The sequence below is a fragment of the Ammospiza caudacuta genome, chromosome 6, assembly GCF_027887145.1.
Source record: "Ammospiza caudacuta isolate bAmmCau1 chromosome 6, bAmmCau1.pri, whole genome shotgun sequence".
Lineage (NCBI taxonomy): Eukaryota > Metazoa > Chordata > Aves > Passeriformes > Passerellidae > Ammospiza > Ammospiza caudacuta.
In genome coordinates this window covers 57,556,007-57,583,413 of record NC_080598.1, presented here as the reverse complement: position 1 = coordinate 57,583,413, position 27,407 = coordinate 57,556,007, and the positions used below count along the sequence as shown (strand labels likewise).

The 27,407-nt window shown below is 45.8% G+C and overlaps 2 protein-coding genes across 2 annotated transcripts in view; both read right to left on the bottom strand.

Moving 5' to 3' along the window:
• Positions 1–2,153: 2,153 nt before the first annotated feature.
• Positions 2,154–3,587, bottom strand: ZBTB42 (zinc finger and BTB domain containing 42). Its single transcript, XM_058807641.1, has one exon. The coding sequence runs from the start codon at positions 3,579–3,581 to the stop codon at positions 2,154–2,156; it is 1,428 nt and encodes a 475-aa protein (XP_058663624.1). The 5' UTR covers positions 3,582–3,587.
• Positions 3,588–4,055: 468 nt separating this feature from the next.
• The window catches only part of LOC131559361 (basic proline-rich protein-like), a 32,848-nt gene continuing 9,496 nt past the window's right edge, over positions 4,056–27,407 (bottom strand). Inside the window, exons 2-4 of the mRNA XM_058807691.1 lie at positions 5,335–5,481; positions 4,967–5,137; positions 4,056–4,117 (exon numbers count right to left, since the gene is read on the bottom strand). Of these exons, the coding sequence (XP_058663674.1) occupies positions 4,056–4,117; positions 4,967–5,137; positions 5,335–5,481 (380 nt within the window). The remainder of the gene's footprint in view (positions 4,118–4,966; positions 5,138–5,334; positions 5,482–27,407) is intronic.

Sequence of the window (27,407 nt, the reverse complement as noted above, 5' to 3'; positions counted from 1 at the left end):
AGGAGAAAAAAAATAACTTAATTTTAGTAGAAAGAAAAATAACTTAATTTAACTAGATTTTGTTCAGTGCTATTTCCAATCACAGCAAAAATAAAAAAAGGAAAAAAAAAAGAAAAAACTGATTAAGTAGAATAAGACCACAGTACCAAAGCCACTTATGTTCAAGATACAGTACTCTCCCACAACTTTCATATGTAACAGGTTCAGCAAAAATATTTTACAGTTGAGAAATTAAACTGAAAACAAACCCCAAAACTATAAATAAAAGCAAAATTTCACATTACATGTACATTCATAGTTTAAGAGATGAATAATAAGAGGCTGTAACAAGGATATCCTGATTTTCCTTAAAGAGGAAGTACTTATATAAAAAAAAAATTCAATCCCATATTATTTATGTAGGTAGTGCTCAGTTTTTGGACCAGAGGGGGAAAGGCATTGGGAAGGTTTTTCTTCATAAGATGCAATACAGTATTTTAAGCACAACTTTTAAAAATAATCTAAATCAGTGCTTCAAATTCATTTCAAAACACACGCTTAAGTTTCACTAAACAACTCCAGGAGTGTCAAGAAAGCTGGTGAAGCAATGCTAATGCAGCAGAAGGACATTCACACCCCTCAGATATTATTATTATTATATTTCAGTCCCATGTACATGTACCTTGAATGGGTAATTTGACTGGAAGGGAACAAAGTGATATCCACCGACATGCACAGACCAAATGATGATCTAACAGGCAAGAATGTGAATCATCTGGAGTAAAACTGGCTATAGTTACAGGCAGCCTCAGTTTACAAACAAACTAAAAAAAAAATAAAATTACCCCCAACAGCTTCCCCTGAAAAGGTGGGACCCGGGGAAGAAGTCAGGCCACACTTTTCCTCCAGCGGTTCATCTTCGTGCTGCCTCTTGGGAACACCAGCAATTGCACACAATTTGGCTCAGAGGGAATTGCCAACTTCATAAAAATAAATTAAAATTAAAAAACAATTTCACGCTGCTGGTTTTAGCACGACAGCAAACTTTTCGGGCAAGACAGCAGGGCATCTCCTAACGCACAAGGCATGAGTTACTTTGAACCAGGAAACCCCAGAAACCTGGTATCAGGAGGGGTATTTGGCCACTTTGCAGCTGCTGTTCCCTCCAAGGGTGATGGGATCAGCCTCTGGATGTCCATCTGGGAATGAAAATATTCACATATTATACACTCTTTTTGTATGTCCTAGTGTGCATCCTTCAACATTTCAGGAGTGAACAGGCTGCACACAGAAAGTGTTTTTCCATCCACAATTTTATGCTCAAAAGCAGCTTTTCAGCAGGTCAGCCCAGTGAGGAGGATGGGTGGGAAGGGAAAATTTAAGTCAAGTCCCAAGGCAAAAACTTCTCATTTAGATTTTAGGACCAACTGCAGAACTGTATTAATGGAATAAAGAGAATAAAAAATGACCAGTACCAAAAATGCAGCCAGGAATCCTCAACCCCTTCAAAATTTGGGCCAATTCAATGTCTCATCTAGCTCTATAAAATAAAAGTACATCTGCCCACTCTGCAATGTGTGGACAGGTTTCTATACACCAAAATGTATTTAAATCATAGTTCATCTCTTCAGATGTTCCTCTGCAACACACAGAGGGCATTTGGGGAACTTAATGGAAGCCAAATTTTTCTCCAGAATGTGCTGATAATCTTTTTTCCAAAAAAAAAAAAAAAGGAAAAGAAAACCCAAACCAACAAAACCCTGACCACAAAGCAAGTGCTTCCAGTGAGAAAACTGATGCTAAATCATTGCAGAATTACTTAAGATCATTTCACATTAATAATGTAACATGGGTGCACAAGAGAGGACCTAAAGGACCGTGCTGGGAAGGGTGGAAGGGGAAAGGGGGGGAGATGGAGAGGTGGAAGGATTGCATTAAAAGGCCTCTGGAGTGTTTACCGCTGCATCTTTTAAAGATCATATACCTGAATATCACCAAAGTGAATATCACCAAAATAAAATAAAGGGAGGAGAAAAACAAAATTAAAATTCAGATGCTGCCTTTTTTTTTTCCTGTTTTGTTTTAAAAGAATTGGAGGGGGGTTGTAGATATAAAAAAAAAAAAAACCAAAACAAAAAAAAACCCCAAACGAAACAAAACACAAGTCACACATCTCAAACAACCAAGGACTTTACAAGGCCACAATGAAATTTGCGGATGTGTCTGTAGAGATCCCCGGACTGCGTGAAGCGTCTCTCGCACCACTTGCACCCGTGGGGTTTCTCCCTGGTGTGCACGACCGCGTGCCGGCTGAGGTTGTGGGAATACTGGAAGCTCTTCCCGCACTGGCCGCAGGTGTAGGGCTTCTCCCCCGAGTGAGTCCTCTCGTGCCTCTTGAGCGTGTACATGCAGGAGAAAGTCTTTCCGCAGAGGGTGCAAGTGGGCACCGACCCGTCGGGGGACAGGCGGGTCCGCGAGCCGTCCTTGTCGCGGAAGTGAGAGCTCAGGTGCAGCTGAAGGATGTGCGGGCTCGGGAACACCTTGCTACAGAGGGGACAAATGCAGATATGCCCAGGAGGCACCAGGACGCCCGAGGCGATGTCCGACGAATCCATGTCGTCCTCGCTCTCGTCTCGCTCTTGATCTATGTCCTCCTCTCGGGCATGAGAGCTGCCATTCCCCGCGAACATGTGTCCTAACCCTGTCACTAGGCTTTTGGCTGAATTCCCAAAATGCTGACTCTCTGGACTCCTGGCTTCGCTGTCCTCCTGATCTGACAGCAAGTCTTGTTCATCTTTAACAAGTGGCTCGGTACCCTGCTGCTGGCTGTCGGAAGCCAGCTGTCCAAAGACATAGGAGGGGTGTAAGGAATCTCTCCCCGGCACGGGCTTGAAAGACAAATCCAGCGCGCAGTCCACATCACTCGAAGCCAGGGGATGGTTAACAGACCTTTGGGACAAAGGTCCTGTGGAACTATTGACATTAGCCTTTGTTTTTCCAGCTGCTGCGGCGCACGGTTCTGCCTCTGTCGGCACAGAGCTGACACTTATATGATCAGAGGACCAGGCGGGGTGACTGCTGACCTTTTCTTTGCCTGCTGCTCTCTCGTATTCTGCAACGCTGAATTTTTGTTTGTTTCCTGGGTCAAACTCGTGGACCAGGGGCACTCCGGCGTCTAGAAAATGCTCCGCTTTCTCCAAACTAGCCGCCTCATCATTAATCTTCTCTTCGGAACATAATTCTTTATCTTTCAACTTGCCCTTGCAGACTTTCACAATGTCATACATGTGAAGGTAGCTCGCCGCAGCCAGCACATCTTCCACTGGGAGACTGTTGAATTCCAGCTTTCCCTCGTACATGAATTCGAGCAGCAGGCTGAAGGCAGGGGCTGTGACAATGTCACTGTTCAGATGCACAATATCCCTTTTGTCTAACTGGTCCCTGTAGAAAAGATGGAAGTACATACTGCAAGAGGCAAGAACGGCTCTGTGAGCTCTGAATTGAGCTTCTCCAACTAAAACAGTACAGTCACACAGGAAGCCCTGGTGACGCTGCTGACTCAGACACTGCAGCAACTGGCGGCTATGGTCTGGAAACTCCATTCTTCCTTCATAACCTGTTCAAAACAGGAAAAACTTGAATGCTACTGTAAACTAAAGCCTCCTAGCAGCTGTAACAAACAGATCGGCTTTTTGGTAACCCAAGCCAAAGAAACAGCCTTGGAGATAACATTTACTGTTAATTGTCTGTAATAGTTTTATTAAGGGGGGAGGAGGGAAAAAAAAAAAACCACCAACACAACATGTTTCTCATCCTTTCGCACCTGCTCCGAACAGGAAAAACTTGATTGTAAGTAAACAAAAGCTAGTAAAGCAGCAGCCCCTCCAACCTTTGTTTCTCCCACTAAGCACTTTAATAAAATTATGCAGAGGAGAGCGCACACACACCCCCGAAAAGAAAAAAAAAAAGCATCAACTCCCAGGCTGTCTTCCCAGCAACGCTAACTTGGGGCATCTTTTAATAAAGCATATTCCCCGCGTCACGCACGCACACACACGCACATTTAAACTTTATCCTCAGTCGTTATGCACCGAATCACAACAAAACAGCGGCGGCTGGCGCTGGGGGAGCGGCGGCTCTGCGGGGAGGGGGGCGAGAGGCCCCGGCCCCCGCACGCCAAAAAGGCGGGGGGGATAAAGGGGGGAGGGAAAAAAAAAAAAAGTTTCCCTTGAAGTTATTAAAAGGCAAGGAGGGAAATAAGCGGCGGAAGGCCGGCGGGAGGGCAGCACGGAGGCTGCAGCCGGCGGCGTGCCGCGGCCGGGCGCTTACCTTGCGCGGGGCGCGGCGGGGCCGGCCGCGGGCGCGGAGCCGGGCGGGCAGGAGGGAGCGCGGTGCGAGTGCGACCGAGGCGCGGCGGGAGGGAGGGAGGGGGAGAGAGAGAGAGAGAGAGAGAGAGGCAGGCGGGAGGGAGGAGGAGGGAGGGAAGGAGGAGTGCTCGGTTTGCTAATTACACCGCAAGCTGGAGAGTCAGCTGCTCTGACTTCACTGCGATGGAAATGCTACCTCCAGCTGTGCGCCTTTTAATGCCATATGTTACTCCAAATCTCGCTACCAGCCAACCACAGCTTGCTGCCTTTTAAAGTTCCAGCAGCCCCATTTATAGCCCGCGATTAAATCCCACAAACTTGCCCCGAGCCCGCCCCCCCCTCTCCGACACTCTCGCCACCACCAGCCCCCAGCCCGGACCCCACCTCCCGCCGCAAAGTTGCTCCCCGCAGCCCGCCGCGGTGACCTTCGCCGGTGCCCGGCTCCGCGCAGCGCTGAGGGGGCCGCCGAGGGGAAGCGCCGCGGAGCCGCTCCCGGGATCTCCCCCTCGCACAGCCGCGCTCCCCAACTTTGCGGGGAGCACTTTCCCCCGCCGGGGTGTGGCGTGGCGGCGAGTTCCCCCCGCGCTGCCCCGCTCCGCGGGTCCCCCCGCGTTACTCACCGGCGGGCGGCAGCGGCGGCGCTCGGCGTCCGCATGTGCGCGGCGGCGGCGGCGCGGGCGCTCCGCGGGCGCGGCGCGGGGCTGTGGCGGAGCAGGTTGTTCGCCGGCCGCTCTCGCGATACTTTGGCCGCTGCGAGCCGCGGGTGCGGTGGCGAGCGGCCGTGTCCCCGTCTGGAGCACACAATGGCCCCGCCGCCCCGGCCAGCCCCGCCGCCACCGGCCGGTGCGCGCTGCCGGCTGCGCCCTCCCCCTCGCCGCCTCCTCCTCCTCCTCCTCCTCCCGCTGCTGCCGCCGCTGCCGCTGCTGCTGCTGCTGCCGCCCTCCCCTCCCGGCCGCTGCATTGGCAGCGCCGCCGTCCCGCTCCCAACTCCGCTGCGCCGCCGCGGACAGGGCGCGCCCGCCCGGCCGCTGCAGCCCGACGTGCCGCGGAGCGCGGAGCGCGGGGCCGGGGCTGCGCGGCCGCGGGAGATGCGCGGAGCCGGGCCCGCCGCGGGGCTGGGGCGAGGGGCGCGGCGCTGCCCCCCCGAGACGCACACACACACACACACACACACACACATACACAGCCCGGGTTTGTCTGTAGTTGCGCGCCAGCCGATAAATACCAAATGCCGACGGATTTCTCAGGATGACCTTTTCGATAGTTGATTTGAAATTTAAATTTTAATTAGCTGTAATCGCATCAGGAGTGAGCGCCCGGCGAGGAGGGGGCGCGGGGTTCCCGCCGGGGCTCCCAGCCCGCTCGCACCCGGCAGGCGCGGCCGAAAGCGCCGGGAGCTGCCGGAGCCCCGGTGCCGCTGCCCGGGATGCCGCGGCTCTGGCCGGTCCCGGAGCCTCGGGGCTGCAGGGGGCTGTGGATGGAGGCTCCGGGCCGAGGTGGATGTTGGCGTTTTTGAGGGATGGTGGGTGAGGGGGAGTGCAGAGGTGGCGGAGCACCGGGGGCACTTCAGAGCTCCCCAGCGAACGCCGTGCGTGGTGCCAGCTGCAGTCTCCAGACTGTGCTTTAGTCTCCAACAAGTACGGCAGGGAAACTCCTTTCCCTTTCCTTCCTCTAGGTTGCTTTGCCTAGATCGTAATATCTGCAAAATAGCAACTTTTTTTTTTTTTAATTAATCCATTTTCCCCCCACATTTTTCTACAATGGTAGCATTAGCACCTTAAAACATCAGGTTTAATTTGGATTTAATCTAATTTAATTTGGATCTCTGATATATCAAGGCTCTTTGTCACAGGAGCTGGGGTCTGCATCACCAACACCACTTTTCTTCCACAGACCTCAACTGTTTAACTCCATTGGCAGTGAATGCCAGGATATTTGGGTGGGTTTGAGCATTAATGATTGCATTGTCACAAAGCCCTTCTCAGAGTAGCAGCATTTGGTAATACTGTCAGCTGTAAGGTTCAAACTGGAAAACTCCAGCTCAGAATGTGGAGGTGCCCAGCTTCAGCAAAAGAGTTAAAGGTCCTGGGGTTAAATCAGTCACCATTCAGTAAAGCTGAGAGCTTTATCTGTTTGTCCACCATGGCAGACAGGACTGGGGAGCTCTGTCTGGTTAAGACAGTGTCATCCTGCAGTCACAGCCTGCACAGGCTCCACCAAAACTGGAGTAATTTCTTCCCCAAAATGCAAGAGCAATCTCCATGAAGTTACCCCATGGATTTGCTAACTTGTGGAGTTTTGTTGTCTTTGTACATTGGAAATGTTAGGCAGAATTTTGTACTCGTAAGAATTAGGATTCTTGGCAGAAATACCTAGTTTTGTGTAAGTAATAATTCATGTTACCCTCTCCCCTTTAATGAATAAATTGGGAAAAGACAAGATTACAAAAAGAACCCAGGTATTAGTTCCTATTTGGGTGCTGTAAGCTCGGTGTAACTGCCTACAATCCAGCAGTGTCTTATTTTTAGGAAGCCAATTACAATTTCACAGTAAGTCCGTGGTCATTATCGGGTTAGAAGTGTCAGAAAATACAACAGCATTCCCATTTCCTCTAAGTATCCATTTGGCATGTTGCTGGCTTGCTTTTTCAGGACCCAGACACACTATACTCACCTTCACACCAAGGCAACGCTGGGTACAATGCAGGTGTTGTACTGATTTAGCCACGGCTGTATAAAATACTGGTAGTACAACTCACTAATGTAAACAAGCACAAAGTCATTACTGGAAGCAAGGCAACAGGAAGAACTGCCCCAGAAACTTTATTCTGAGAGCTCCTGCGCTTCTGACAGCCCTTGTGGGAGCACGACAGGGTGAGCAAAGGATCTGCTTTCCTCTGCCTGGCCCCTGAGCCCTTCTCAGGCTGAGGGCTCCCCTCCCACAGGCCCAGAGGAGGCTCTGTTTTCAGCCCTTCCCCAGTGGAGCAGAGCCAGGCAGAGCTGCTCGGCCAGCAGTGAGCTTTGTGGCTGGTGCCTGTGCTCACAGGAGATCACAGCCCCCAAGCAGCACGATGGCTGAATGGGGATGGGGGCTGATGGAAGCTTTGGGAGTGACTGTGTTCAGCATCCTTGTGCAGCTGTGTGCATTCCTGGGTCTGGCTAAAGCTCTCCTGGGCTCCAGCAAGTCTTTTGCTGCCTATGGAGCTTTCCAGAGTTGAGAGAAAGCCCAGCTTTAGGGCAGAGAGAGTAAAAATCAGTGGTGCTGGCAGGGCCTCCACTTGCCAGGCAAGGCTAGCCCTGCTCCTGGTTGTTTTTGCTGCCTGGACACCAGCCAAAGCCCACAGAAATTAGTAGAAAAACCAACTGGATCAGGTCCATAAAGCCTGAGGACTCGCTTCCATTCTTACCCCTTTGATCCAACAAGAGTAGGTATTTACTGAGTGGGGCCTCTCTAGCCCTCTTTGTTGGCCAGATGCAGAAGCAGTAGCAACAGGTTTTTCATGCCATTTAATCGTTTTCTCTCTCACCGCATTGGGCAGAAGCCTCTTTGTGTTTGTTCCTACATGATTTCAGTGCTTTTATGTTCCTTTTTATTTTTAATAGGACATCTTCTTTGTGATAGTCCAGTTGTATTTCAGAGGGAGAGTCAGGGCCTGAGACTGTCTAGTACTTGCAAGATTGAAGCTATTTTAAGTGCATTGGTCATAGTGAGGTTTATTTGCAGAAGTTCTTCCAAACTTTTTCAAAGGCTGTTTTATCCCTTGCAGACAGCAGCGAGCATTAGAAGGACCGAATGCTTCATCCTCTCCTGTGAAACAGGGAGGAATTTAACCCCAAAAAATGCAGACCTGCTGGTGGTAAGACAAGGAGCTGCCCTTGGCATCCACGGGACTTCCCCAATTAGCAATCTCCTCCAGCACCTACCCTGCAGTCAAACCCAAGGTCAGCATTTGGGGGTTGCTCAGTTTGCAGCCAAGCCATAAAAGTGGGCACGACTTTCCCAAAGATCTTTTCAAGCATGTCATCCAAGACTCCAGAAAGCATTAACTTGCACTGCTGCCATTCCAGACATTAATCAGAGCATATATTGCAGACAGTCTCCTCAGCAGTGTGCTTATGTGAGTCGTATTTGTTTTATGGCTGTCCTGCTGATTTCTCCCCGATAACGAGACCCTGCGTGTGCTGCAGTGTTTGTGAGAATATATTGGAGCAGCCAGGGCCATTGTCAAATCACCCTAGCAAATGGAGAGGCTGGTGGCACTAAGCTGCATGTATAAATTACATATTGTTCTATTTGCCATAACGTGGCTGTCAATAAGGCTGCATCAATCTAGGAACAGGCATTAAAATCAAAAAGGACTCTGCAAAGGTGCCACTGGCACAGGTCACATTTGACTCTGCAGTGAGAGCTTGTAACATCCCTGTCCAAGCCAGCCAGGCATTTAATATCACACCTGTACCTTGGCTCCCCTGTCAGCTTTCACTCAGTTATTCATCTTCATAGTTTTATTCAGCTTGTCTAACCCTTGGCGTCTGGTTGTTTGGGTTTTTTACAGTCTGCTGTATTCTGTTTTTCTGGAAATGGTAAATGAAGGTACCTTTTCAGCCTTTATAAAGCCATTGCTTTTTCAGTAAAGAGAGCATGCTTCTTGCTTTGCAATGGTGAAGGAAATTTGCATGGCATTGACAAGGCACACTCTTCTTTTAGAGTTTTTTTCCTCTTTCACTCTTGTACATCACCCTGGCAACTGTATTTTAACATTGCTTGGGTTTTCTTTGCCAAATTAATTTAAAAATTCAAACAAAATTAAGCAGGTTCCTTCCTTTTTAATATTTGTTTTATTTATTTATCAATGCCCAGGAAGGAATCTGAGAACCCACATTATAAAATAACAGGTGTACAGAAGTTTTTAGCAGGATAAATAGAGAAGGACAGTGAAAGACCAGTGGACAGTAAGAGACAAAATTGGTGTCTGTCAAAATTTATCAAACCCAGACAAAAGTCTTTAAAACAGCTCAATAAGGGTCCAGTGTAGAGTTACTAATTTCTTATTAAAGGAGAGAATTTAATTGGTGTTGCTCTATTTGTAAGCAAATAATGCACCATGTTAACAATGCACTTTATTTTGGTAACTCCCAGAAGAGACCTTAATACTGCAGAAGTGTTTTGCTAGATTAGGACTGGGAAATCTCAGGATGAAAATACTTGCTAAGCAAAAAATATAACCTAGAATAAAGGGCTTTCATTCTAAAGATGTTCTCACACAACTTTTGCAGCAGTTCCTCAGAAAACACTGCATCCCAGGACAAATCAGTGTTACCACAACTACTGCCCTGAGCTTTGTAAGGCAGAGATCTGGCATATTTATCCCACTATCTGCAAAAGGTCTCTTAAGCAGGATCCATTCCTCTCCTGGGACTTGTGGGGTTGGCAGAATGTGTTCTTGAAACAAGTGTTGGGTTCCTCATTAGATAAATCAGCAATCTCAGGGCATAAAAGACTCTGTCTTTTCTCACATGTGGGGTATATAATATCAGTCTTCTCTTTTGCTTTTCCATGGGGTTTCCAGATCAACCTAGCCTGAGTACAAACAAACAAGCATCCCAGATGCCTGTTAAAATAAGGAAATCCCAAACATCTTGCTTTTCTCCATTGCCCCTATTAAAACCTCCCTGTTACACAGTTCAGGCTGTCCTTGCTACGATGTGATACCCACTCCTGCCTTCCCAAACACATCCCCATAGCTGCAGCAATCACCTCTACTATTCCCTTATCCTTTTATCAGGGGCTGAATCAAAACCAACCTCTGTAACTTGGGGTCCTCACACTGGTATCATCTGCTAACCCTATTCCTTACCCTCCTGGGATGTTTTCCTCTTCCCTCACCCTTGTATCCTTTTTGTGCTGGCCCCTTCAGCAAAGGCAATTCCTGCTCTTTGCTGTGCCTCAACCTTGGTGTTGCTCACAATGTAGTCAGAGGAGCTGGGATGAGGATTTTGGTGACCCTGGATAGGAAGGATTTTGGGTGACTGAGGGAGCTCTGTGCAGAGAGAAGCTGGGTTCAGTGGGCTGTCTCTGCTTGACTCCTTAGGGAGCCTGAATTCCAAACCTGTGCCTCTGAGAGCAGCTCAGCTCCAGGTATGGATAGAGAAATGGGAGGCTGGGCATGAGGAGAGCAAGACAGACCATTTTTCTAGTCAAAATGAGCTGCTTTTGTCTCAGGGATGTACAGTAGCCATCACACTGGTTGCTCCACTTCCCTCTCATGTATTCCAGGTGGAGGGGAAGTCCAGGGAATGTCATGTAAGAAATGCAAATAAAAATGTCTTTCTAGACTTCCTTCTCTTACGTACTGTCTGCCAGAACCTTCGCTCCCCTCTCTTACTGTTTTGCCTATGGATGCATTTGATGCTTTTATGTTGCTCTTCTGGTAAAAGAAGAATTACTTGCTGTGAGTTTACATAACTTGCCTTTTACTGCTCTGGAAATGAATATGGGACTTCAGTCTTAATTAGACTTTCAGTGTAAGTCCTGCTTTAATGAATTGCTGAAAGATGTGAATAAAATTAAACTTCAGAATGTGGCTGCAGAGTTGGATACCTGAGGCTGATCACCCCACTGGGTCTGTGGGAGGAGGAGCACTTAGTACCAAGGTGAAGGTGCAGTGAGGGGGAACAGACTCCCTGAAACCTGAGTAAGTTTGAATTTAGATGCAGGTAGACCCCTGCCTGTGGAAGAGTTTTGATTTCAGAGCCTGCACTTGTGTATTCAACACTTTGCTCCTGCATCATGGCTTCACAACACAGCAACAGACTTCACTGCTTCAGGAAGTTCAGGCTGCAGGCTGAGATCCAGGCTATCACATTACCGAGTTCCTCTTGCAACACAGCCACCAGCCTGAGCTCCACCTCACCCAGGGAGGAGAGGGATTTCAGCGGTTTGCTCTTGGAAATAAAGTGGGATGGTAGAGATGTCAGAAAATGTAAAAAGCCTTGAGAAAAATATACCGGCTCGTTAAGATATACCCCCGATGCTTTTGCAAAGTGTCTGTCTCACCTGGTGAGCCTGGTGACACTTCCTAAAGAGCAAAAGACACTCAGCACCACACTCAAGCTGGAGGCCAGCCCATAGCAGTTAATAAGTGAAAGGAACCACCTGGAATGGTGATCACCTGCCAGGGACCTGCGGGTGTCGCTGGTAGGATGTCACCTGGTCACAGCACGGTGGGATGAACGGAGCACTGCCCTGCAAATGGTGCTGTGACCATCTGTAGACAAAATGGGGTTTTGTAGAAGCTGGCACCACAATGAAAGGCTCCTTTGCAGAAGACGAGGAAGGGGCCAAACTAAAAGTAAAACTAAATGGACTGGGAGAGATGCAGAAGTAGCAGTGGGCCAAAACCCCGTGGTTTTTACATCTCCCTTTTTTGCCTGACCTTCATGACCCAGACTTGATGATGTGCCATGGGGGAATGGACCCCTAGGCTGGAGTGACTGTAGGATCCAAGGTTTTTGTAGCCAGCAGTGTACATGGTGTGAGGTGCTGCTGCTCATGCCTGCCTTTAATTCCATAGTCCAAAAGGCTAAGTGCTTTCTTTCAGCTGAGTGAAGCAGAGATGGCCTCCAGCTCTAGTCCAGAGCAACGTTCAAACTACACCTTTGTAATCAGGATACTCTCAGGCTCTCTGCTTCATCTCAGTGATGATTATAGGAGAGTATTTGTGACTATATGAATTTAGACCAGACTCCTAAGAAGGCAGGGACAGAAAAGGAAAGCAGAGGTCCTTTTAAGATCAGTTCTAACAAAAATATAAAGAGGAATTTTTAAAAATTTGGTTATTGAGATTTACTTGAATTTCCCCAGCTCTTTCAGCACTGCATTTGATGTGGAGTCAATACTGAGAAGATCAGCTCTGATGGAGAAGCTGAAATCCAAACAATTTCTCTCTTCTTATTAGGAGATCAGATTGCCCACTTGATTCATGTATACAGGTAAGGTGGGCAAAAGTAGTAAAATTTATGTAAAGCAGAGATGAGAAAGAAAGGAATTGTAAGGTAAATGATGTTTGGAATCATAGGGAACTCTGGGGAAATAAGCAAACACAAAGGAACAGGATAAGGATAAGGAACACAAAGGAAACACAAAGGAAAAGGATAAAAATGGCCAAAAAAGCAAGTTTTATTTACTGGAAAAATAAGATGGGTAAAGGCGAAATCCCACTATCCTTTACTCATGCAAGGATTCCTGTTGACTTAAATACTTGTGTAAAACTATTTCTCTGGGTAAAGGATTTGTTGGACCGTGTCCAAACCCGGGTTAAGGTTGATGTTTTCACAGAGGCGGCAGCAGCCTTTCGAATGCCACCCTGGGCAGCAAACCACATCCATGGGACACCTCTCACAGGACACAGCACACAAGTGAGCAAACAACAACAAGAAGCAGCCTCTGCTGAGGTGCTCGGGGTGGCGGGGGCTGGCAGGAAGGTGACTCAGGGCTGCAGGAAGGGTCGGGGGTGCCGGCTCCGCGGACCCTCGGCCGCAGCTCACGGCTGCCAGCAGCACAAACTCACACAAGCTGTTCTGGCACCTGGCCCAGAACAACACGGGGCTGTTTTTTCCCTTTTGTGCTCAACTCTGTTGCACTGGGACAATGTGAGATTTTTAATTTTATATACAGAAGGAAGAAAGAATTCGACCTTTTCTTTTTTTTTTTTTTTTTTTAACTTTTCTGTTTCTCCACTGTACTTATCTTTATGTGTGGTGGTGTTACAAGGCCAGGTCAGCAAATACTTTGTTCCAGTGGCAAGTTTTTTGTGCAAAGGTCGTAAGGGGTGGCTATGAGTGATCAGGGCCTTTTTAATAGTCACAGACAGATGTGCTCCTCCTGCCTTTAATTTTCTGCTTCTTCTGTGGGCTGCCAGGTCCAGCTGTTGCAGAAAGAGGGAGAGAACAACAAGAAGAGCAGTAGAAGGGAGGAGTTTGGTGCTTAAAGCCTGACAGACAAATGAGATAAAAAGTCCTGTGTCCCCTGTGCCCTGCTCTTGGCACCAGTGACTCAGGGAGCCACGTAGCAAACCTTGCACTTGTCCAGGTGTGCCTCGATGGAGATGCAGAACTCTGGCCAGCCACGGCTCTTCCCACACCTTCAGCAGAGCCGTCAGAGTGAGCCTGCATGCACCTGCCCAGCAGCACCAGCCAAGGCTCCACTCTGCCAGCCTGAGCCCAGTCTGAGGGAGAGCTGCTCATCACCCTCATCCTCCTGCAGGAGTTTGCATTAGGTGCTATCAACATGCACAGCCCTGGTGTCACTGAGGCTTCACTCCAGGCAGGTGCTCCCTGGATCAGGACCTAAATGGTTAATTTTCAAGTGGCTTCTTAGAGCAGATGTTCCCATGTGTATCCCCTCCTTCCTTCTTCTGACACATTTCCTACACAAACAGCAGATTGCATTGCTGCTGTCCTTTTGATCTGTGGGAGGGGGAGGAAAATCCCACACAAATGATATTAGTTCTCTTTTCAGGCAGGCTGGTGATGGTGGGTATGGGCATGTGCCTGCCTCCCACCTCTCCCTGCCCAGATGCTTTTTCTGGGACTTTCTTCTTTGGTCCCTGCCCACTTCTGGAGCTGCTTTTGAGGTTGCTTGCCTTAAAGTCTGGAAAGAAAGAGGAGGTAAGGATGGGAAAATTGAGGAAAAATTGTTGTTGCAAAACACTGCTGTCTGTCTAAGCATATCCAGAGGCTGGGATACTGTCTGCTCCATCTGCTGCCACCCTGCTGGCTCTTGTGCTTGGGTACCTGCACTCTTTGTGGGCACTGATGAGTTCAGCCACACTTCCTGGGTGAGGCTTAAGTTCTTTCCAGTCAGAAGACTCTCTTTGAGCTTGTGTCTAGATCATTCCCAACCCCAAACTTACTGTCCAGCCTAGTAGTCTCAGGTTGCTGAGGGACAGCTCTTGCAGCCCCAGTGAGAGGTGACTCAGGATGGGGTGGCAGCACACTGCAGGGTCAGATTATTATGGGGAGATCAGGCCTTCCCTTCTTCTTCCAGGATAAGAACCAGGACCAGCAGAAAACTCTGCAAGATTGTGGGTTCAGGATGAATTAAAGGAGGTGATTCTCCATGGGATTGTAGTTTAGGTGTGCATCTCCTTGATACAGCACCTCTGGGGTGTCAAGGCTGCATGGGTTTGGAGGACCATGAGGAAATTTCATGGTTAATAAATTCATCAAAAGGTGTTAAATGCAATGCAGAGATTTGGGTTTATAAAGCCACACAGTGCTGACAGCGTGAAGAATATTCTGGGGTAGCATCACTGATTGCTTACCCTGTTCTTACATTCATCTGACCACATCACTGCTGTTCTATTTTGGAGAGAAGGCACCAGACTTGATGTTCCTCTGCTCTGTCCCAGGATGACCTTTGTTTGTACATTATTATCCTGAGACAGAAGAAAGCTTCCTGTCACTCTGCCATGGGTGGCACTTGCAGAAGCCCTCTAGATATGTGATGGGGATGATGGAGGTAAGGTGTGATGGAGCTGATGGAGTCAGGGTGTGGTGGTCACTAATTTTTCTAGCATCTCCCACCTGTGACTTGACTGGGGTGAACAACACAAACAGTTCTGCCTGAGCTCCTTCCTAGAAAGGCATTGCTGTTCAGGAAGGAGTTTTTAGGATGTCTGGGGAGGCCTAACACTGCAGTGTCCCTGTCCCTGCCACAGCAGCAATGTGGGTGCACTGACACAGGGCAGGATGCACATGTGAAGTAGCCTAGCACTGAGCTGCCTGCTGCTGAGACATCTAAATGTAGCAGTGGAGTTTCAGAAATCAGATTTTTTTCTTTATTTAATTTTGTATTTTTTTCTTGCTTTAGCATCATCCTCATTTCTAACCCTCAGCAGTGGGCTTACAGCATCAGTGCTGTGTGCCATGGCCTTTGGAAGCTCCCATAACAAACACCTGATTACGATGAGGTCGATGATTCTTGAGGCAGGGGATGGGAGGGCTCAGACGTGACACTGTGACCAGCCAAAGCAGCAAGGCAGGGAGTGACTGATTGAAATGCTCTAAATAACAAATTCTTCTAAACCAAAACCAATTCCAAAGAGACTCAGCATATTTGCAGATGTTATTCATATAGAAGGAGAATCAAATATCATCAAATAACCCACTAAGCCTGACTTGCTCACTGGCTTAGATGGGATAAGCTAAGCTTTGCATGTTATTTCGCTCGATTTCTTGAGCTTGTAACCAGAACCAGGCAGTTTGCAGCAGTCAGCCCTCACGTTCAATTCAGCTCCTTCTTCTGTTGCTAAATTTATTCAAATTGCCCAAGAGTGTGCACTGGAGCCATCTCCATGTGGCTGTTCCCCAGCATTTCTGCAGAGACATCGAGTACACAGGGATCCTGGGTGGGTGTGAGGGGGAGGATGTGTGCACCATGAGCCTGGCTGGGCACCGCCAGCACCTCTGCCTTCCCAGAACATCTGGGAGAGAGCCAGAACATCTGCCCCTGGCACAGGCCACCGGCCTCAAGCAGTGCTGCTCTTGCAATTGCTCCCACAGCAACAGGCAGCAGCGGGAAAGGGAAGAACAGGCTTGTTACACTCCTGCAAGGAAAAGTGCAGGTTGCTCTTCTTTCTTTTTGCCTTTCTTCTTTTTGCTCTTCTTTCATGGTGTTTCACACACAGTGACTTTTACAGTTGTGTTTGGAATGTTTCCTAGATGGTGATTTATGGATATCTCTGGATTTCACAAAGGTCTGATGATTGGTGTTTCACCCTGTCTGCAGGGGAAAAAAATCACCTGCCCAGTTCGTTGTTTTCCTCATTTACATTTTTTCATTATTCCTCATTGCAACCCATCAAGTGAGCTCTCAATTCTAAAAGTACAGGGGTAGAAAAGCTACAGTTTGCTCTATTTTCATTTCCCTGAAACTTTTTTGAAATTCATGAAATGATGAGAAGTTAGAGACTGCAAAGAAAAAGCAGCCAGAAAAATGGGGACAGGAGAATCCCTCCCACTTGTCACCCTGGCATCACCCCAACATCTTTCATTTCATTTTGTTCAGCAATAACAATAATAGGAAACAGACTTTTTAATCAAGTTATCAAGTGTCCTTTGTGAATACTCAAAAAGGTAATTGTTTTTTTAGTTTACTACCATAAGCACTGGGCTTCATGGCTCAACAACTGGAAATGGAAAAGTTAAAAAGAAAAGCAGGTTCTGGTAGGGACAGTCCCAGTCACCAGGAGCTCAGACTGAATAAGGGAGACAAGGATTCCCCCACAGGCATCAGAACCCTGAGGTCTCCACAGACCATGAGGGTACACTTGCTCTTAGACATTCAGTCCATCAGACCATATTGGCTCTGCAATATCAGTAAAAGCTGAAAGCAATTCCTTTGTGCCTTTCCCAAAGTTGCCAGCATCCCCCAGTCCCAGCCAGCATCTGTCCCGAGGTACAAGCTGTCCTTCCCTGATGCTTTCACAGGTTATCCCAGGGCCTTAGGTGGTTATCTTTCACATCAGGAGACTGTATGATGCATTTCAGCTCTTAAAAATATAAACCTACCAGTTTCATTGCCTTATGTGTAATATGTTTATGAAGAGTGTGTCCATACAATTTATACCACTAAATTTTCAATGCTGTGGCAGCCCTTAGTAGCCTTAGATGCATTCAAGAATCAAATTCTTTCCCTTTAACATCAAATTGTTCGTTATTATGTGATTTATTCAAAGGCTGCAGTGTGGAAAGTAAGAAATGCCTGTTGTTGCCAATAATATAATCACATGTAGGGCTTAATCCTGTAAACATGCACAAGGAAAGTTACTTACATATCTAAATCTTTGGTGCAAGCAGCCATTTGAATAAACTCCTCAGCCTGAACATGCATCTGTACAGTATTTAACATGTAGGGTTTGAGCCAGCCTGGGGTCTTTGTGCTAAATATATAATAATTATTATAATGAGGGTATTAATGATTTGTTTGTGTGCTCTCTTACATCTAGTGCCAAATATTATACAGAATGCGAATCTGGGAAGAATTTAGCCCTTCACATTTTATATCTGTAATAATCCATGACTGAATTGCTGGATTCCATCTCATTTGTATATGCCATATTTTTTTCCAGAACATCTGTTTAAACCCACACTGGATAGCTGCCAGATTAGTGGAAAGGATATGGTATAAAGAAGACTTTTGTTTCCTCCGAGCAAGGAGAAAAAATAAGTTACAAGTTGGTGCAGATTGCCGAGAAGAAGCAACTTTTTCTCTCCAGAAGCAGATGTCCTGTAGTGTTTGAAAATGAAATGTTTTTGTGTCTTGCAGGCAAAGGTTCTGTGCTTCAACAATATTGATTGTCAGTTAGTGCAGGCTGTCAGCCTGCCGTGGTTAACCTACCAGTTGTTGGAGAGACAATCACGAGCAATTAAGAATCACATTTCGCAGTTTCAAATGCATCCATATTGCCACTTCATTCAAAATCCTTTTTTTTTCCATATTGGAAAGTACATTGGTGAGAGAGAGAGAGAGAGAAGGAGTTTTCTTTTTTCCTCCTGCCAACCATATTTTCATTGCTGGCCAAATTAAGAGAGATATATAATGCTCATAAAGTTGCTGCAGTTTCTTGATTAAAATCTTACATCCAGCACTCCCTTCAACATCAATCTATATTAATAAGGAGGGAGCACATTGCATTGCATGTTTCTGTGTTGTGCCTTAGACACAAAGCACCAGGGAAGCACCAAGGAAAACTCAGCTGCAGAACAAGCAGAAGCACAAAGAGGAAAGGACTGTTCTTCATGAGGACGGATCTTTGTGATTTGAAACATGAAAATGGATAGGAAGATTAAAACCAAGAAGAGCCAAGGGCTTAGCAGCTGAAATTACACCAGTGCTGGCTATGCAGCAGCACTGGGAATGGCTGATAGAGGCAAGGTAGCAAAGAGCTGAAATCAACCTGGTACACTGAGAAAAACAGCCCAGGTGAATGAAAATGGAGCACTACAGATTCCCAAAATCAGCAGTGCCTGGCAAGCCTGTGGCTCTTGCCACCCCTCTGCCAACCATCCTTCAAGGCTTCAGTAGCTGGTGGCCCTTTAAAGAGGAATATCAGAGACACTGGGTCTGGGCACTCTCTTCCCATAACTCAATTTGTCACAAAGCCTGTGCCAGGCACAATGCACGTTAATTTGTGACAAACTGTGCAAACTGTCACCTTAGTTGGTGGTTTCAGTCCAAACACCTGGGAACCATCTCAACATCATAAACCAGCATGACTTAGAAGGACTTTAGGCAAAGACAAATCCTGCCTCCTTTTCCAAAACTATTCAATAAAAAATCATTTCCTAAAAGCAGCAAAAAAATCCATCAGTTCTTACAAGACAGCACACCACTCACAGCCTCAAAAGAGGTTTCTGATCATCAGATGACTCCCATCATGGTGTTTCTCCCCACCCCAAACCTCAAAAGGATTAATACAGTGAAATCTTCAGAAGCCCTTCCTGTGCCTCTGTAACCCACCTCTCATGAAATCCTTGTGTTGTCTGGGTCTATAATGCTCGGGGGAATGGGGCTGGGAGCAGCACTTGCAGGTTTTGTTGGTGAGAATATGGCCCTTGCAGACACATGGGGTTCTGCCTTATACACAGGGAGAGCAAGAAAATGTCAAATCCTAAGCAAACCCATATACATCATTCAGAGATTGTCAGGAGCAACCAGCAGAAAATGTCAGCACATGCTTCACAGCTCAGAGGATCAGAAAAAGAAGTTGGCTGTGACCCTGTCCTTGGGAAGGGTTTTTCCCCCACCCTGCACTCCCTTCCAACAGCATTGTAAGCACAGAGCAGCATCCAAACACACTAAGCCAGCAATGGACTTGAGCTGAGTCCCACTGAGCTGCTGTAGCATTGCAGCACTGATGGGTTAATACAGCGAAATCTTCATGATTTAGGATCTCAGCAGAGGTATTTCAGAAAGGATGGGCAATTTGGGTCAGCAGCATTGCAAATGAAAGATGCTCAAACTGGGGAATCCAAAGAAAAAAGGGAAATTATGCGGCTGAATAATATTGAAAAATCATTTCCTACATGCAAATGCACACAGGTTCTGATACCAAGGCTGATGTGAGTGTAGAAGTGAAGAGTTTCATGTTTAGTAAGACTTTGTCAATTCAAAACTTAGATTAAAGGGATTTCTGCGCAGTAGCACTCTGACCATCTTCACCTCCTCTCTGTACAAAACACTAGTTTGTGGTTTTACAATCACATTTTCCTATTTTTAAAACATGTTTTCTCTGCTGTCTTGCTCTGTGAGAAAGACATTGAAAGTGCAAGAGAAACTGTCTCAACAGAGGAAACTGAAATGGTTTCGTGCTTGACATGTGAACAAGGGAACAAAGTAAACACCGACAAAAATAGAAAGCAGTGCTTTATTTTCTCTCTGATCTTTCATTTTTAGGGGATATTTGTGATTACAGAGAACTTCCAACATTTCAGGCAAATGGGAAATTTTTAAACAACTGATGTAAAAGAGAGTTTAGGTGCTAGCATGCGATGAAACAATATCTTATTCTTACTGACAGCAGGATACAAAGATTGTTTGTGTTCAGGACTCTTCCTGAACTGAGCGAGAGCAATGGATAAATGGCTTTAAATGGACTGCAGACCTTTGCAGCACACTCCATAACTCTGATAGCTCTGTCTCTTTGATTCATCTAGGGTTAAGCATTCAAGAAAACTAAACATGATTTTTCCCCCCTTCTCCTATGTCTGTCTTTGAGCAGAGGAGGAATTTTCTATCAAGCAATTCAAGCTGTGGAAAAGTACCCTGAGCACCTCACTGCTATTTATGATCCCCAAAATCTTGCTCCTGGTACCAGAGATGAGAAACTTGAGAAAATCACTTGGTCTTATGCTAATCTCGATCAAACTGTTGACACTGACATTAAGCAAACATACTGGGGTGTAATTACATTTCACACTGATCCATGAAATATTCATGTAATAATAACGAATACATACATGCAATCCTACAATATCATCATCATAAACTGTGGTCAAATACGTATGATATTTGCAATTCTTATACCTTGTTCATATAAATAAATATTCATTAGAACTGAAACTAATTACTGCATGGTTGATGACAGCTGAGAATATTAAGCACCACTACTGAATAATGACTTCAAAGACAATGAAATGACATTCATTTTTAAGTTGGGTCAGTTTATTTCTCCAGCTATGATAATATTTTTTCCCCAATGGAAAGAATAATGTTTATACTAATTGTCATGAGAATGTTTAAGCATTTTCTGTGACTAGTAATCAAATTAGGGAGCTGCAAGTGTCTGAAAGTACACCAATGTTAGTCTATTTTCATATTTAAAATTGGCCTTTCCCACAGCTCATTCAAGTTTATGTTCTAGCCACATGTCCCACAGATAAATAAACAGATGCTCTATATAAAGAGTTAGATCATATTCTGAATGAGTGAGGAACATATGTCATCATTAAGGGAAGCTTCAGTGCCAACGCTGGCATTAAGGTAGAGGAAAGAAAACAAGGAGGAACTTGAAATAGAGCAACATAATCCCAAGGAAGTTGTCAAAACCAGAAGAGAGGTTATTTGTGCTAGAGTTGGCAAGAAAATGTTGTTCGGCAGTTTTTACTGAAAAACAAAAGAATAGCTAGAGGAAATTTTGATTTTTAATTAAAAAACATCCTCTGTTGTTGGTAGTTCTGGCCTGAAACCAGAGAGTATGTTTTTTTACCTTAACATGCCAAATCCCTATGTTTTGTTTGCACTGAACTTTTTGTGCAGTGTTTGAAGCGCCCAGTTTTCCAGTGAAAACAAGAAAACAAATAAAACTGAAATTTCCTAGGAATATTTCTCTTTGTTGGAAATCTAATTTTTTTTTTCAAGTGAGAAATTTTCATGTAAGTTTTTTTTCACATGCTGCTGATGAAAGGAGGATATCCAGATATAGCTGATGATAGATCTTTGCTGTCTGAATGCAACCAGATGACATTGCCTTTATTGTTACTGTAGTGTTGTGTGCTTCATAAATAGAGACTGGAAAGACAGTTCATGCCCAAGAGATCATTGTAATCTAAATATAAGTCTAGAGGCTTTATTTATAAAATGTACAGAATCAGGGGTTTTTAATTGCATGCAGAAATATTGTTCAGAGAAAAGTACTATGCACACATAAAAAGAATTTTAGTTCTGAAGTTTTGAGAAAATTGTAAGTGAAAGCTCATGCTATAAGTGACAATAAAAAAAATAAAAGAAGAAAAAAGATATTTGCAAATACTTTAAGGATTTAACTACAATTCAATCATAGCAAATGAGCAGAGGACTGACACAGAAAACCTGGAAAAGACCAAAATCCCCCTGAAGAACCAAAAGAGGGAGGTGAAGTCTGTCATGGGCAGAGATCACTGATGCAATCAGAGGGTTTATGCAGGATATTGATCCAGGTGGTGGTTGATTTCCCTAAATAACAATCTTTCAAAGATGCATCCAAAGGTGTGGTGAATAATAATGCACAAGATATCGGAAGGAACAGCAGAGCTGCTGCTACTCCGATTTTTATTGCTAAATTCCCTAAAAAAGGGTCAATTTTTTGGTTTTGGGGTATCCAAGGGTGGGAAGGGAGAGACTGTCTAGAGGAAGAGGAAAGACCCAGTTGACTGCTATCAGCATGGGGGGATGAGGATCAGGAAATTGGGGGCCATTTGGCTGATGGTACATGGAGAGGAGGGACGCTCTGCATCTGCACAGCGCGCACCATCCCTGGGAGAGGCTGCTGCTTTTAGCAGCCACTTTTGGCTGCCAGTTGCATTGGTCAGTGGCAGTGTGTAAAGGTTTGGCAGTACACAGCCGGATCTCTGTGAGACTTGGCTGCCTGCACCATCTTTTTATGTACTTGATTTGAGAAATGAGTACACGACAGAAATTTCTCATGGCCTGACGCAACAGAAAACATCCAGTGCTTTGTAAGCTGAAAAACTCCCTTAAAGCCCCAGATCCAGGAAACACCCGCCTGGCACTCTGCATTTGGAAAAGAAACTTTACAGGAAAGTTGTTGAAAGGCTATTTGGGGCAGGATTGTTTATACCAAGAAGCTTTATGGTATTTCTTGTCCATGGTTGTGTAACTGCCCCTCTGTCCAGGTGCCCAGCGTTGCCACAAAATGAATCTACACCAACCAGTCTCGGATAACAGGTCCTGACCTCCTGAAAAGGGAGTGGGGGAAAGGGTGGCCTAGACCAGGGTGGCCACTGTATTCTGAATATTCATTCAGAATATGATCTAGCCATTGTTGTGGCCATGACCATCTGCTCTGGGACCCTTAGATGGGCCAGTCTTCTGAGGCTGACTGGAAGAAGAGCAGAGCCATAGGTTGCCAAGCCCAGTCAGCAGGCACTGGCAGGCAGTTCGCAATCAGGTATGTTCCTACCTTGATTCAGCTATTTCATTTATGGGACTGTTTGGGGGAAACATCTGGCACAACATCTGACTGACACATATACAGCTACAGAAAGCTGATAAAAACCAAAGCAGCTATTAGGGATAACAAAATGAATTTTTGTGCATCTTAAGCCTCATTCTTTTCTCTCAGCCACCAGGAGTAACTCAGCTGAGGTCAGTGAAGGACAGGCTAAAGATGGTGTGAGTTTTGGTTAAAATGTTCCTGTCTGATGAGACGTTCTCTTAACCAAGCCATCCATTTCCCCACTTGCACCATCACTGATTTTGTGTAGGACCTGGGATAGTAATTTTTCTTTCCCACACCTCAGTTTCTCTCTCTAAATGACAGAAACAAAAGGCTGCTTTGGTCATACAAGTTGATATCTGCCAGTGCATTCTAGAAGAGCTAAACATAATTACAGCCACTTTGGCTCCATTGATGATTGCATGTAACTTTTGGTGAACATTTAACAAGCAAAGGTAAAACAGGATCAGGAGCTGGAAAGTGAAATACTTGCAGTTTAGCCTCAATGTAAAAAGCACGTCTTCAGGACAAATGATGAACATTTGTCATCATGAACAGAAGCTGTTCACCACTGCAACAGCTTCCCAGCAACCATGGTGGATTCTCCATGCAGAGCATTTACAGGCTGCCTGGCTTTTTTTCTAACATTAAAGACAGAGGATCCAGAGGACTAGAAATGTGCTTTAACATTTAGCTTTCCTGTATCCAAGAGCTGCTGTCCCCAGTACTTTAAATTAAAGATAAGAGGATGATGTGAGGGAAGCCCAGGTCCCCGTGGGGCTCAGATCCAGCTACCGCGAGCGAACAAGCCGCCTCACGTCAGCTGAGATGTGGTAACTCTGTGGGTGCTTGCTCCTACAAGCAATAACAATAGCTCCCTACAGCAACTGCAGGCTGCTGCCTCAGCCCTGTTTCACCACAAGCCAGGGCCATTCTGCTGCTTTTACAGGAGGCAAAGCAGGGCCATGGCTGCAGCAGTCACCCCGCTCGGCTGGGCTGACAGGCAGCAGCTGGTCAGAGGGCAGGAGCTCCACTGAGACCTCTCCAGGGATGTGGTCATCCTTCAGACATCTTAGAAGTGGATTGTGGCTGTGCAGTGGCAAAGTTCAAACAGGAAGCCCACAATCTTCTCCCCAGGTCTATGTGAAGTTCTACGGCTTCACAAGCAGTCGCTGCTGCTGCTGCTGCTATCCAAAAGAAATGCTTAAAATACTTTCTGCTGTTGGAATATGCCAGAACAGCCCTCCTCCCACATCCAGCCCCCATATGAAACGATCTAAATGCAAAAGAAATGACTAAAAGGGTGTTTTTGGAAATAATTAGGTCAATTAGAATGTAACAAGGAGAGTGGTCTAGACATAGAGAGCATTTAAATTAGAAACAAACTACTCCATTTGGGTTCTTCAGTTCAATCAGCTATTTAATCATCAATTCATCTATGTGAATTCCTAGCAAATTAGGGAATTTGCTAATTTAATGTACCCTCAAGGTGGTGACTAAATTATGTATCAATGTCACTGATGCCTGCTCTGTCTAAAGCAGGAGAAACACAGTCAAGCTCTTCAGAGTGGGGCTTTGGTGTCACACACTCTCCAGGGATCACACAAACTGATGTGTTTTAGAAAGGTCTGTAAGGGTAAAATAGAGACTTTGGTTCTGCATTAGCCACTCTGAATTTTCTTTAATATTTCCTTGCCCAAACCTGAAGCCCAAGCACAAAACTGCTAATAAATGGGAGGGAATTGAAAGGAATTTGTTTCTCAGCTTGTCCTGTACTCTGGAGTGGCAGGTGGCCATTTTTGAAGCCAAAGGTAATAAACAATAATCACTTTTATAACTGATACAGTATGAGCAGGTCTAAAAGTGGAAGGTGATATAGGAAACCATAGCATCCTCTTACATGATGTGTTAAGAAAGTAGTCCTGGGGCATGTACAGCATGTCTCCCAGGCAATAGGAAATGCTTTCAGTGTCTCAGAAAATGCCATCAGTGGAGCTAACCCTTACCTGGGCGAACCTGGCCCCTGTGCAAAGCCACACAAGAGTTATCCATCACTCAGGTCACTCCTCTAATTGTGACTGACACATTAAAAAAATCTGTTCTGACTCTATAATTGATGCCCTGCCAGAAGCCAAAGTGTCCCTCCTCTGGGGCTCAGATGTGATCATCTCACATCCTTTAGGACTGACACAGACTGAAGTCAAGCTCTGAAGAAAACAAGTGTGTGGTGTGTCTCTGAAAGGGACCTTTGCAGAAAACATGGGTGGGGAGGAAATGGAAGGTGAGAAAGTTGGGTAGAAAGGAAAACAAAACTGGAATTTTTGAAAAATTTTATTTTGTGCTGCACAATCTGCATGTTTTACCCTCTTTGCCATCCCTTTCATTTAGACTCAGCAATCTGAGGAAGCCCCCACTGTGTAGTCAATAACAGGATTCAATCCTGGGTCCTGCCTAGAGCAAAATGGATGCTATTATTTGTCACACAGTAGCTCTGCTTAAACACCCCATAGAAAAGGGTGTGCTGCTGTGTGCTGAGAGCAGGCTGACAGCCCCAGAGATCCTTTCTGGATGGAGTGGCACCTCTACAGGCAAGAGGCAGCATCCTTCCAGCACAAGGTGCTCTCTGTCAGACACTGTCATCTGCAGGGGTTCCTGAGAGGTGGCACGGTGACGGAGCCAGGCTGAACGTCACAGGGTTCAGATGTTTCTTGAGTGGTGTTCAAATGCCTGGAGATAGAGGGATGGGTGCAGCCTTGGCAAGATCTTAAAAGCAAGATAAGGAGCAAGGAATAATTAGGCATCTGACTGGAGCTGAAAATTCACATCTCTCCTCAGGATTGGTGAACAGCTTTGGCTAAAATAAGATGCAATTTGAATCTCTGCCAGTTGCCTGTATTAAGCTGAACCCTGCTTTTCTTTTTTATTTTTTTTCTCCTCAAGATCAGAGATTGCTTTGTTCAATGTTGGAGCACGTCAGAAATTCTTCTGTGATCCTTGGAAGCCTAAGTGGGGGAGAAGAAGGAGTTGCCATATTGCTGCATTTCACACCTGGTGCAACCAAGTGAATGCTGCCTCCAGGTCTGGGTCTGGGATTCAGCAGGGATTTTGTGAAATTGCAGAAGCTGCATAGATACAGTTACCCACTTTGCTACCTCTCTGTGCCTGTTTTTAGGACATTTGTCTTGGTTAAATATACACTCCAAAGAGAGGGACCCACTGCTCATGCTGGGGCCGGCTGTTTTCAGAGATGTTTGCCCTTCAGCCCAGGAGCTTGCACAGAGATCCATAGCTATTCCTTCCATAGCTATTCCTTCCATAGCTATTTGCTGGCTTTAAAATGACTTGCACTCTTCCCACATGGGCCTGAAATGGCACAGAGCTGGCCTCCCCAGGTCCTTGGGATTCTGAAAGCTTGCAGACACCATCACTGAAGCCCAGAGCAGACCCAGGAGAGGGGTTTCAAGAAAAATACCCTTTGACTTCAGCAGAAAGTGAGATTATTTGGGCAATACATGAATACACCAAGTATAGACTAATGTGGTCAGATCTGAAATGAAAATAAAGACAATTTTAGCATTCCTTTACAGTGCCTGATCGAAGAATTTGGTCACATGGCAGGAAAGAAGGTCACTGATGAGATCTCTTTTAACAGAAGCTCATTCGTATTTTAAACTGGTCACATGCCTTCTCATTTGTGTCTTCTCTGATGTGAGTCCCCTCTTCCTTCATCTTTATTTACACGAATCTGTTTTCATAATTTGCTTTGAATTGCAAGCAGACTTTTCTCTGTCAGCCAGTTTGAAGGGGCAGCAGAGGCATCCCCCTCTGCTTGCCCTGTGCCCAAGAGGAATCGTTTCTCCTAAGGAAAGCATCATGGCAACTGCTCTGACACGATGCATTTCATGCTGACTGGTCAAGATCAATTTTAGAAACAAACTGTAGCAGGCAAGTGTTGCTACTCTTCCATTTGTCCCTGCAGTCAGGCTCACATCAAACACACTCCACGTCACGTCGCGGACCCAAAGAAAAGGTTTGCAGCCAAAGCAGTGGGACTCACAGCTAACACTATCAGAAGTGTTCCATAGTGATGGCAAAACACAGATTTCTATCACAGAAACATGGATCATGCTCAAGAGGACAGCAATGTTTGCAAAAGCGTGCAGTACATAATGAGGAGAATTTCACCATGCACAGCAAGGAGATGTGGCGGCGGCTACAAAGCAATAGATTTAATTCATACCTGCAAATAATTTGATCTTCAATTTTCCTCCACGTTACTTTCAACATCCAAACAGCTTGTACAAGCTATCAACGGGCAGAAATTGTCAAGGAGTTATGGCTTTTTAAGATCTGACTTTCTCAGCAGTTGCAAACGCAAGAGCAGAATGCTGATTAGCCCTAAGATGACATATGCATAAGTAAAAGGACCCCAGGAATACAATAATTCAAGGCTACTTCAAATGGATTGTGTTTTTGTAAACACTACACAAACAGTGATTGGGGGAATCTGAGCCCCGAGCTGAAAGCCAGGCTGAATGCATTTCCAGGGAATGTGCAGTTAG

Excerpts from the sequence above, each read along its gene's own strand:
- ZBTB42 (XM_058807641.1), bottom strand. The coding sequence starts at position 3,581 with ATGGAGTTTCCAGACCATAGCCGCCAGTTGCTGCAGTGTCTGAGTCAG.